General features: G+C 42.6%; 1 protein-coding gene across 1 annotated transcript in view; it reads right to left on the bottom strand.

Moving 5' to 3' along the window:
* HSD17B4 (hydroxysteroid 17-beta dehydrogenase 4) overlaps nt 1-12,767 on the bottom strand; it is an 84,820-nt gene extending 72,053 nt beyond the window's left edge. Inside the window, exons 1-2 of the mRNA XM_049648431.1 lie at nt 12,564-12,767; nt 7,748-7,801 (exon numbers count right to left, since the gene is read on the bottom strand). Of these exons, the coding sequence (XP_049504388.1) occupies nt 7,748-7,801; nt 12,564-12,621 (112 nt within the window). The 5' untranslated portion in view covers nt 12,622-12,767. The remainder of the gene's footprint in view (nt 1-7,747; nt 7,802-12,563) is intronic.
* Between the last annotated feature and the right edge of the window lie 283 nt (nt 12,768-13,050).

Raw genomic sequence — 13,050 nt, 5'->3', positions numbered from 1 at the left:
ATATAAAACTCACGCATTCAGTCACTGATTGATACCATGACTCCATTATTATATGTTAAACAAGTGACCACGCTCACTACATAGCATCTCCCTATATCCAGCCATAAAGGTATAAACATTAATTGAGCATTTACTATTAGCAAGGAAATCTACGGAGAGGCACAAAGATGTGTAAAAGTGGTGTCTGTCCTCAAAGACTTTCTCATCTACTGAAAATTAAGTATGGGATGACTACAATAATGCACACATTTTATTTCTTTTTTTTTTAATGATGACTAACCAATCTTTTTTGTTTCTTTAATGTTTATGTATTTTTGAGAGAAACAGAGACAGAACAGGGTTGGGGCAGAGAGACAGGAAGACACAGAATCCAAAGCAGGCTCCAGGCTCTGAACTGTCAGCACAAGAGACCGATACGGGGCTTGAACTCACAAACCATAAGATGGTGACCTGAGCTGAAGTCAGACATTTAACCAACTGAGCCACCCAGGCGCCCCTGCACAGATTTTAGCAACAAATGTATGAAGGTAACAAAACTAAAGAATGGGGACAAATAATAAAGTTAGTTTTATGTGACAATTTAAGGTAAAATTTATATAATAGTATGCAAAACCTAATGAAACGATAGATAGAGCAAGACCAAAGAACTTGAAAAACACAATTTAATAAAAACACCTGGGACAAAGAAATAATTTACTTCGCAAGATGAACATTTGGGGAGTAAAAAATTTACCAGTTAATAAATGGCATGGTAGCATATACTAAAATTTAAAGTTTTTTTTAACATTACCAAATTGACGGTTGCCACGTACGGAAAAAAAATTTTTTTTCTTTTGAATAGTTTTTCTTCCCCCTCCCCCCCCCCTTTGGATGGGAGTCAAGGCTGGTGGGACTGGGTGATTAAAGAGACGAAAGAATGATGCAGAGAAAAAGCCAATACCAAGGCACCTGGTGGCTCAGTCAGTTGAGTGCCTGACTTTGGCTCAAGTCATGATGTCACAGTTCATGAGTTCAAGCCCCACATCAGGCTCACTGCTGTTAGTGCAGAGCCTGCTTTGTATCCTCTGTCCCCCTCCCCTGCTTGGGCTCTTTCAAAAATAAATAAATATTAAAATAAAAAAGAGAGACATTAGAAAAAGCCAAGGCCTAGCCATACTGAAAATCCACTAAGTCAGGTGTATTTTCACATAACGTTTTTAAGGAAATGGGCTTCTCAAAATGTGGCCTGGGATACATTTTTCTAACAATACAGTCTTATTGTCTTACCACAAATACAAACCGGTATGGAGGCACAAAGTAAAGAAAAGAGGTTTACATTATCCCTCAAGAGATGAAGAAAAGATTCTCAAGACTCAATTCCTATGAAATGTCCATTTCCGTGCAATTATTCCAATGACAGGAAACAACCAGTAAAAAAAAAATCAAGATTTTAAGACATGCAGCTAACAGTCTTTTAAGAGCCTTTTTAACTAAGTAAGGGAAAGTTCAAAAGCGAATTGGCAAACGGGATATTTAAGAAACAACTGTTCTGTTGTGCAATAGAACACTACCCTCAAGTGGAAACTGTTCAAAGTACAACCAAACACGTAAGCACTGAAACCTGGGTAAATAATTCACTGAGGTCAATGATTTGCAGTGAAACAACGTGAGACAGATTTATTTAAGACAAGTCTTTACATGAGAGTGCACTAAGTTAACCCTGACCCCCATCGGTCATGCCATCATCACCAGACCTAAATCACAGGGTTACAACCTGAACTACAAAAGCACTCTGCTTTTGTGAAAACCTTTTTTAGCCACTGTATTATGCAAAGAGACATGTATCCATACTGTGTGACACTGTTACCACTCAAACGTGTGGCGAAGGAATAATAGTAAGTATATTTTTAAAATACCAATGCTACCTTACACTGGGATACGTAAACTGTGCATTTGTAAAGAGCCATGACGTACACTGCTGCCTCTGATGTCCATAGACCTTATTAGGAAGCTGGTGGGAACAGCTGTTTCAACTTTCACGGATAAGGAAAATTTGGACAAGTTAGGAAACCTGCCCCCAACTCGAACGCAGTATGAAATGGCAAACCCAGACTAGAGCGAGGACGAACTAACAGTGCCTCTAATGTTGTTAAACAAGTCTCTTTTATCCTAAAAAGGGTGTAATTTTTTCCACTAAATGAAAAGAGAACAACACGGAGTCATCATACTATTTTCACTGTTCATCAGCCTAGTTCATCAGGAATCGTCTCCAGAGAGCCATAAATGTATCTAAATATTTGAAGGACCACAAAATGTGGACGCAGTGCAGATGTAGGGGTAGAGGTAGTGATGAGGTAGGGGCATCTTAAATTAGGTCCCAGTAACCAATTCTCCTGTCTCAACAACAAGATGGCATCAAAGGTATCTTTACTGGGAGAAAAAACAGAAAGTGGGAAACTGATCATCCAGAGTTCAGTCCTCGGACCTCTTCTCTTTCTCATTCATACTTACTACCTGGGTAACCCGATCCAGTCCCCTGGCTTCAAATACCACCTATAAACCGAGAATCTCCAGATTTATAGAGTTTGCCTGTGTCCCCCACCGGTCGCGCATCCCACTGCCTACTTAGTAACTGTCTGAAAGTCTACCAGGAGCGCCTCCTCTCTGCCCATGTGGCCCTCCTTCAGGGCTTCTTGTCTCAGTAAATGGCCATTCTATCCTCTGCCTTCCCTTGCAACCCACATTAGCAAATCAGCAAATCCTGCCATATCTACCTTCACGATATACCCAGAATTTAACCCCTTTGTACCACCTACACTCCTATGACCTGTTTAAATCACCACCATCTCTTACATGCATTACTGCAATATCTTGACAGGACTCTCTGTTTCCACTTCTTACCCACCCCCTCTCTTTTTTCATGGAAAATCACAAGAGTGTACAAGAGGAGTTAACAGTATAAAAGCCCCAACGAGCCCATCATCCTCCTCCACTTCTAAGACCTTTGCTCCTCTGCAATCATTCTCCACATGGCAAGCAGAGTGATCCATTTAAAACTTCAGGGCGCCTGGGTGGCTCAGTCGGTTAAGCGTCCAACTTCAGCTCAGGTCATGATCTCGCAGTTTATGAGTTCAAGCCCCATGTCAGGCTCCGTGCTGACAGTGCAGAGCCGGCTTGGATTCTCCCTCTCCTTCTCTCTCTGCCCCTCCCTGACTCGAGCTTTTTTTTTTTTTTTCCTCTCTCTCTCTCTCTCTCTCACATAAACTTAAAAAAAATTAAAATAAATAAAATTTAAATTAGGGCATGCTGCTCTGCCATTCACACTCACCAAAGGCTTCCCATCTCCATCAGGGTAAAAGCCGGTCCTGACTCAGAACTAAATGGTCTTATGCGCCCTGGCCTCCTGTGAACTCTCTGCCCTCATCTCTTGGTTTTGTTCCCTGTGATGATTTTGCTACAGCTGCACCGGCCCAATCATTGACCCTAAACATGCTGAGCCTGCCCCTGCCTCAACACAGAGGCACTGGATGACCCCATCTTGTCCCCTGCCTGTAGGTCTCTCCTAAGAGCTCTCTTCCAGCTCATTCACTCTGGTTTTCTCTCCATATCGTTATCTGATATATATACACAGGTATTCACTGTCTGTCTCCCCATCACCCACCCCTAGAACGTCAGCTCTGTGAAAGCAGGGCCCCTGTCAGTTTTATTCCCCACTCCATCTCCTCGACTCCTAGAGCAATGCTTGCTACCTAACAAGCACCCAATAAATTAAGTGCTGGATGAATAAATGAGCCCAGATGATGCTACAAAATGTATGGATTACTTTTAGTTTCTCAAAACCAGGGTTTTTAAGCAATAAATGGCTAAGAGCTATTCTAAAGCTATCTTTACAGGCTGTCACCCATAACCTGGGTTAGTGACAGTCATAGGAAGCATCTGGGGAAGACGTGAGCGTTGCATGTATAGCTCATTTATTATAAGCCGGAATCCACATGTGCTTTCTCGTGATCTCCGTGTGTCATGTAACCCATTCCCTTCATCAGCACGTAGGTCTTGACCGATTACTAAGCGAAGCACTATGCTCACACGTGAAGAGAATACCTTAGTACGTAAGGCAGGCCCTTTTCTCTAAGAATCTAGAAAAGGAACACGTGTTAGATAAGGAGGCTGGGATGCCCGTGAGTTGTGACATATATCCAAGTCCTGAGCACAGTGCCCAGCACGTGGCAGGCAGTCCTGACTACTGGCTCCTTGCTTTCCCCTTAGAAATTGTTGATGCCACTGAACCCCTACCATAATCCTGAAAGTCAGACAAGGTGGTTACCAAGTGTGTGAGAGGTCACACGATTAGGCAGTATGGCCAGGACTGGAAACGTGACCTAACTTCAAAGGCAGCTCACTTTCCCCACCACGGTTCAGCTTTTGGCCATGAGGATCACACAGGGGTAGAAACACGGGCTCTGGCATCAGCCCCCAAGAATCTGAAAGGCATCTTTACCAGTCACTGTGTAACTGTAGCCCAGGAAAGAAATGGTGCCCACCTCACACAAGAGGATTAGGATTTCGGTTACCCAAAGGTGCTACTTCTCCAGCTCAAGAACAGAAAACTTTCCTCCTTGCTTACTGTCAGAGAAGAGGTTCTTCTTGCTGCACAACTTCAGTCTTCTTCATGTTCGTGCCCTCAAGAGAAAACTTAATATTTGAGTAGTGGACATGGCTCACCTACTGAGCAAAATTCAAAACTATTCCATTCCCAGCATTCCCTTCAAATATGGGCAAACATTTCCTGTAAGCTGTAGTTTCTAGAAAACCAAACATCCTTTGTTGTAACTATTAGCCAAAGGCTGAGCAGTCCTTATGCCCAGACTGAAACCTCCCCTAAGGTTTTCTATTATACAACATAAAACAGCAATCAGGGGCACCCTGGTGGCTCAGGCGGTTAAGCGTCCGACTCTTGATTTCAGCTCAGGTCATGATCTCATGGTTCATGAGATCAAGCCCCATGTCCAGCTCCACAGAGACAGTGTAGAGCCTGCTTGGGATTCTCTCTCTCCTTCTCTCTCTCTGCCTCTCCCCTGTTTTTGCATGCTCTCTCCCTCGAAAAAAAATAATAAACTTAAAAAAAAAAAAAACCTCTATTTAAAAAAAAAACATAGGAATCATATTAATACAGAGTTAGAGAATATCTTAAGTGATGCTTGGCCAAGTGATTTCCTTTGGTCACTGAAACATGAGTGGAAGTGGATTTCAGAGCCAGCAAGCAGACCCACTGGTATTTCTCATCCATCCACCACCAGCAATGTCCCAGACAGAGCTGCTCCTTTAACTGGAATCCTGAAATTAGGAAGATGCTTAGAGCAGAGACACAGCTGACCAGAAGCTGAAAGCTCACAAAAAACATGAAATAACCCTTTATTATTCTACATCACTGAGATACATTTGTTTATCCGGCATAACCTGACATAAGTTGACTTATATGAGAAACAAGTTCTTCTATCCCTCTGTTCTTACTTCTTACTGGACTCTGAGCTAGTCATAAAATTATCGGAGGAATCACCCTCCCGCAAATGAGATGTTCTGATGTCGCGCCGTTCTAGGTTTACTTATTCCTCTACTTTTTCTTACTCGTGTAAAACATACACGAGCAGAACTAACATTAACAAAGGAGAAACATTAGTGTGCGTGAGGCACCCCGGGAGCAGGGCATCTAGGTTTTCAAAAGCTGAAAGAGAGGGCAGCAGTGGTCGGGGAAGAACACAACTCACGGCTGGCCTAGAAAGCTCACGGGTAAGTCACAGAATAAAAAGCTGTAGAAAATATCAGCCAAAAGCTAAGCAGTATGACACAGTCCGACTTCTCCCCTCCACCAAACTACATCTGGCTCTTCAATCAAGTTTGACAAATATTTTTCCAAGGGGCAAAACTTCCTGCCTCGCCGGAGTTCTACCAGCACTTGTGGCAACACTCCTCTAAGCAAAGGGACATGCCATGCCTATTTATCTGCTTGCTGGAACTCAAAAACTCCTCTCCCCAATTTAGTAAGTTCAGTGGTAACACAAAAATATAGGGAACCTGATCCACACAAACTCACACTGCTGTAAATTTCTCTCCAAAACAAGTTTATAAGCTAAGATTATACCTAATCACGACAAGTAGGATTTTATCCAACCAGTCTCAAAGACACACCAGGCCCTCCCCCATTCCCTCCAGAACGAGTCTGCTTCAAACAACTATAAAGGCCCCAAGGAACAAAGTACCTTCTTTGCACAAGGATATATTCCAGGTCCTATAGGAGATAGAGAAGATAAAACAAGGACCTTATACTTACAGAAGTGAGTAGAAAAAAAAAAGTAAATGCATAAAAGTTAAAAGTTAATAATATTAAGAAATGGATAGAAAAGAAAAAAAAAAAAAAGACAAAACAGTAACAACATGAAATATCTTGGGAAAATGTGGCAAAGAGGGCCAGAACTATATACCCTCTAGCTAAATTTCACAATGTCAAAATGTGTCCTTGTCACAAGAAGATGGGATTAATGGACAGTGGACATGACCTTAAACAAGGAACATCCAAAGACTCTGTGTCCCTTCCATAAAGGTAAGCTACATAGGGGCACCTGGGTGGCTCAGTTGGTTAAGTGTTCAACTTCGGTTCAGGCCATGATCTCACAGTTCATGGGTTTGGGCTCACATCAGGCTCTGTGCTAACAGCTCAGAGCCTGGAGCCTACTTGGGTTTCTGTGTCTCCCTTTCTCTCTGCCTCTCCCCAACTTGCACTCTGTCTCTCTCTCTCTCTATCTCTCTCTCAAAAATGAATAAACATTTTAAAAAATTAAAAAAAAAAAAAAAAGATAAGCAACGGATCCACACTGAGGGAGAAGAGTATATTCAAATGTCCTGCTTGGGTGTTCTTTAGAAAACCAGGCTGCGCACTTACCCTTTTGTTATGCATGGCTCCATAAACAAATTGGAGGAAATTTGCTTCTCTGTATTCCTTAGTAAGAGGTAGAAAAACGGGCTATAGAAAGTCATCATGGGCGAACAATTTTATCCCAGCAAAGATACTAATAAATATTGGGCCATATCATCTGCCTTACCCACCTATCCTGCACTGAACACTCATTCATTTATTCCCCAGAAAGGAATGGCTGAAGACGAATCCACTCCTGTGTGCACACCACATCATGTCAGTCCAAAACGTTTAGATTCCTACAACCTCCCACCTTTGGGATTCTTCAGTACAGCATCTTCTAACTGATGAGCCATAATAAAATTCATGCAACTGCCTCTCCAATTAAAACTTTAAAAATGTGTTGCAAAAAGCTTCCATGTGAAAAATTTTAATGAAAGAGGTTTAAAAACAACAACAACAACATACTTTGGATTCTCTGACTCCAAACTTCTAGTCCTCAAAATACTTCTTATTCTTATCAATATACTTATACTTACAGAGCTTCATCTCGAACCAGCCTTCTATCTCAAAAACTTACAGCTGGCAATTTACCAAATTCAAGAACTTCCTTTTATACAATAAATGCCTGACCATCTTTATCAATTCTGTTCATGTGCAAAGTCTATGAAACTAGTCTACTTTAAAAAGTAAGTTACAAAGTCATTCTCAAGGAGGACAATTGTGCTGGCAGAAGAAATTAACCAGTGATGAAATCTGACTTGGGCAAATTATTTGCTATAAAGGCAAAGCTGGCTGACTTGTGAAGACTCTACTTTAAATACCAGCTACTCATCAAAAAGAAAAATATCAACTTACCAACAACTGATGCACCTCTTTCTGCAAACGCCAGGGCATAGGCTCGGCCCAGTCCTAATGAAAAATAAAATAATCAGAAAGTCGACCAAATGTTGGCATCATTTTTTTGGTCCACTCAAATCAACCCCTATTTCAAAGTAACTGGTGAGGAATTAATTATATTACAGTGGTAGTGTCTTCATTGGTACTCTCAACATCTATTTTACCTTCTTCAACCTATAGAGGTCTGAAAGCTTAAAACTATATTTTCTATCTATTCTGCCTACCATTTCCTACCCCTCTACATAGCTGCTAGGCTGGCTCAATGTGGGCACCACCATTACATGTATTTGCCTACCTGGAAGGTGGAAAGGAGGCAAAAGTTACCTTACTGTGACTTCTGGCTGTTGCTGTTGGTTAAGAGGCTGATTTCTTGAAGTTTCCTAGATATTAAGAAACAGTGAGTGGGGAACCTGGGTGGCTCAATCAGTTGAGCGTCTGACTTTTGATTTCAGCTCAGGTCATGATCTCAGGGTTTATAAGACCGAGCCCTGTGTTGGGCTGTGCGCTGACAGCACAGAGGCTGCTTGAAATTCTCTCTCTCCCCGTCTCTCTCTGCCCCTCCTCTGCTTACTCTCTCGCTTTCAAAGTAAATAAATAAAAGAAAAAGAAAGAAGGAAGGAAGGAAGGAAGGAAAGAAAGAAAGAAAGAAAGAAAGAGAAAGAAAGAAAAGGAAAGAAAAAGAAAAGAAAGAGAAGAGAAAACAAGGAAACAGTGGTTATAGGGGCAACTTCTTGATCTAGCTCCCTAATCTCTGGACAGCACCTTCCATTCTCTAGATCCTTGATATGCAGGGCTGTTTGGGCTGCAGCAGTTCCAGAAGCAGCCACAGGGGTAGTAGCTCCCCTAATGAACCACTTCCATATGGTTCCACAAGTCAATGCAAGAGGAAGTGCCTAAGACCCAGTGCCTGTGTTAAATCCTTTCCTGCTCCAAATATCTAGAGATTTCTATATCCTGCACTGAACCCTGACTACATAATCACCAAACACAAAAAATATTTAATTCTGACTCAAAGGTATGAGGTGTAAATTTGTTATCTGAAAATGTATATATACTTAGGAGTTTTCTGGGAAACACAAGTGTGTGACTAGCAACCAAGGGAGGAATGCTTGCAGGGCGCCTGGGTGGCTCAGTCGGTTGAGTGTCCAGCTTCAGCTCAGGTTGTGATCTCATGGTCCATGGGTTTAAGCCCCACAGCTTGGAGCCTGGAGCCTGCTTCAGATTCTGTGTCTCCTTCTCTCTCTGCCTCTCAAAAGTAAGTAAACTCATGCTGTCTCTCTCACTCTCTCAGAAATTAGTAGACATTTAAAGAGAGGAATGCTTGCTTTTGTATTGTTTAAATTGTTTTAGCATGTATACATTTTTTATTTAAATTGATGGGCAAATGTGATTAGTAGCTTAAAATTAATTTAAATAGATAAAGAAGTATACAAAGAAAAAAGAACCCAAAAGATAGTTTTCCAAAACTGAAAGATATCACCAAATAATTTATTTTACAAGTTAATTCACCATTTTTTTATTTTTTATTTTTTATTTTTTTTTTTAGAGAGAGAGAGAGAGCAGGAAGAGGGGCAGAGGGAGAGAGAGAAAAAAAATGAACTCCAAGCAGGCTCCATGCTCAGTGCAGAGCCTGACTCAGGGCTTGATCCCACAACTCTGGGATCATGACGTGAGCCAAAATCAAGAGTGGGACGCTCAACCAACCAACTGATCCGCCCAGGCGCCTCTTTTTCAGAAATTTTTTTAGAAGTTAATCCACTTTGAATGGATAAGAGAGACCTCAGCCAATACAAGAACTCAAGTCTTCTCATATTTTATCCAAGCAAGGCTGAAACACTTGTTCTAAACATGGTGTTTAAAGAAATCACATGCTCATGACCAGAATGCAAAATTAATGGTAACACAGTAGAAAATCATCAGATGAAAGGAACAGGGTAGGTCTCTCGGAGAGAGAGTGACCTAATCAGAAAATTACCTCAACTTAAAATCAAGATACACAGTTCTCTCAAAAGACTGTAAGTGATGTACTTTTATCACAAAGGCCCATATAAACTGTACACAAATCTGCACACAAAGTAAAAAATGACAGCCTCCTTTTTCCTCCAATACCACTAGCCCATAGCAGACTGGTAAGGGTCCTTCCAGATTCTAACATGTGTGCTTAGGTAAACATTATTTAACTACTTCATGTCCATTAGTCTGCCTCCCCACTTAAACTAGAAGGCTCTTGATGGCTGAGATTGAATATGTCACTCTTTTGCATTTCCCACAACTTGGCTTTAAGGGCCAAGGGCACAAAAACTTAAACCCAAGAGCCTCCATTTTGTCTTAATCTCTTAAATCCTGTCTTAAATCTCCCCCACACCTAAATACACTGCCAATCACCCCCTCCCCTCCATTTCTTTCTTTCTCTTTTTTTTTTTTTTTTGACCTTAATTTCTTTAGCATTGTTAAATCTCAGTTGATTCTTAACTCAAACTGCTGGTTCAGTTTCTCTTCGATGGCTTACACTTCTCTCTACTCTAACAATGGAGCCCCTGAGAATAGCTTCCTAGACTCTTTCACTCTGTAGCTTTATCAGTCTAAGGAATTCAGATGACTTCCAAATCTCTCCCCTGACTTCAGGATCTCCACCTACTCACACCCTTCTCACTATCTCCAGATCCAACATTTGCTAATCTCATAACCATCTCAAATTCAAAATGGCCTGACTCCCTTCTTACCCGGCCCAAATCCTCCACTCTCAAAAGTTACATCCCCAATAACCATTTCAGTCAGCTAATAAACAGCTGTTATACCCTGTTATTCCCCTGTTGTACTACCAATCATGGCAAAAGTGTTTACATAAAGCCTGGACAATTCTAAACCTCTCCTATCAGGTTATTTCACGTAACAGATCTCCCATTGTTGCTCCTGAAATACATTAAACTAATCTATATTTCAAGCTACACAACAACACTTTAATAATGCAGATATATTTCTCTTTAGCTGCAGAACATGAGTGGATTGAAGTCAGACTAATTCCCACACAGGCCCAGTAGGCATTCATGGACACCCTCTCCAGAGATGTTCAGCACTACCTCAGTTCAATGGGTTTGGATCTCTAAATAAGAACCCCAAGACTCAAGGACAATGGTCTCTGTGGCAGGACTGGAATTTGATCCCTATCTCCCTTCCCCAATGATGATCTGGAACAGTCTCTACTTCACCACAAAACTCCCTCATATCAGCAACAGCTAATGATTGTATCATAATCCAGGCAATGGAAAGTCTGCACAGCTCTTTAAGACACAAACCAGTTTGTAAACAGGAGGTACTAAGTCCTTAATTGTCGAGTCACAACTCTTAATGATTCACAAAATCAATTTCGTAGGTTTTGCAATCTGCATGTACTTAGTGAAAGAGAATAGAAAATTTTAGAGTGCACTTCATTTACTATGTACCATGTCAGGAACTTGCTTCAAATATAAATGATGTACCTGTGTACTGAATCTTGGTGCAAAATGCATTTCATACTGTGAATCACTCACTGTCAAAAGAGGCTTAAAACACTGAGTGCATCACTTAATTATTTCCATCAAAAGCAAAGTGTAAACCAAATGTTTTCCTAAGGACATACGATCATTTTAGAATGAATATAGCGAGGAATACAAACTTGGCCACCAATTAATACTAAAAGCACTTTCCAAAAGGTAGCATTAGAATCCATTCTATCAATGGAGATATAAAGATACAAATGGACCAACTGGAATAATTCCACTGCTGTGACTGTTAATACACAATTTAAATTAATTACACATTAGGTCTATTTTAGATATAAGGTACCACCAAAGGGGATTCAAAGGCACTGAAGGTCAAGATCCCTACATGTGGTGGTTACAGAGGGGAAACACTGTAAAAATCACACTGCCAAGCACCGGTATGGGTATGAGTGGTTTTAGTTTTTTCTCCTTCAAGAATGGGGTTATTTCACATAACAAATCTCCATTTTGTTTCTCCCGAAATACAGGAAGATCTGGTCTACTTCAGAAATGTCTCTGCCCACCAGTTTGTCCCCACTCCACTCCCACACTAACGCCTGCCTGACTACTGTAGGCATTTGAGGCTTGATAAGCATACCAACTTAAACTTCAACAAGAAGACTCTTATCAGATAACTTCTTTAAAGAGGAACTTCTCAAGATGCCCAAATCAACCGACAGATGAAAAGAAACACTGCATGGTTGACTTTTCAAAGGCAAGGGGCTGACATCTCTACTCCTCTGCTGGGGGTGGGTGCGGCGGGAGGTTCCTGCCGCGAACGACTTTCCTGCAACCTTTAAAAGACTTGACGACAGGCCTAAGAGTCACAAGAAGGGTCGCGATCGAGCGTCATTAGCCACTTTTACCCAGTCCTGCAAGCCGTAATCCAGCCCGGCCTCCGTCTTGCAAGACCCAAGGCCTTGGGAAGCGGCCACAAGGAAGGTGAGGCGGGAAGCGGTCTGCACGGGACTGTGTGACGAGGTGTTGATTGGCTCCCCACTCTGTGCTGGCCAGGCCCACCTCTCCCGGCTCGGCAGAGTCGACGACCCAAGAACAGCTGTTACCCGTCCTCCCTCCCGGCCCACCGGGTCCAGTGGGTCTCCACAAATCGCCTACTCCCGCCGCCCCACCGCTGCCCGCAGCCCCGACGCCAGGAATGCAGCTCTGGCTGCGCGGGTATCCTGGGACGAAAAGGGGGTCTTCAGGGTGCAACAGCTAGACCGGCGTCCGCCCTCCGGCTTTCGCGTGCTCACCTCCCCCCGCGCCGGTGACCAGTACCACCCGCCCGTCGAATCGCAGCGGCGAGGCCATGAGTCCTGCCTGCGACACACACACAAGCCGAAATGCCGCAGCTCACACTGAGAGACCGAAAGGAGAGCGGGGGACGCGGAGGCGGGATGGGAGTGACCTGCGGGTTTTAGGAAAGGACGCCGTAGTTTTCCAAATGCGCCCGCGCGAGAATCCCTTGGAACTCTGGGAAATGTAGTCCGGCGTGCTTCACGTGGCGGCAAGAGCCAGCTCAGGCGGTTTGGCTTGAAAGGGCCACTTTTGCTGCTGGAAGTAGTGGGACCTCCTAGGACCTGTGCAGTAAAATGGCTCACACGACACCAGACTTACCTCCATGCTCTTGTCGTTTTGTCATTCACTCAAAACTGTTTTCTGGACTTTGGCCCTAGCCTTAAATAGCTTTAAGACATAGCCTCTAAGAAAGGCACCTTTACCAATGGGTAAAGATTTCTT

Source organism: Panthera uncia (assembly GCF_023721935.1).
Source record: "Panthera uncia isolate 11264 chromosome A1 unlocalized genomic scaffold, Puncia_PCG_1.0 HiC_scaffold_17, whole genome shotgun sequence".
Taxonomy (NCBI): domain Eukaryota; kingdom Metazoa; phylum Chordata; class Mammalia; order Carnivora; family Felidae; genus Panthera; species Panthera uncia.
Note: the sequence above shows the minus strand (reverse complement) of the source record. Positions and strands in the feature narration are given on the sequence as shown.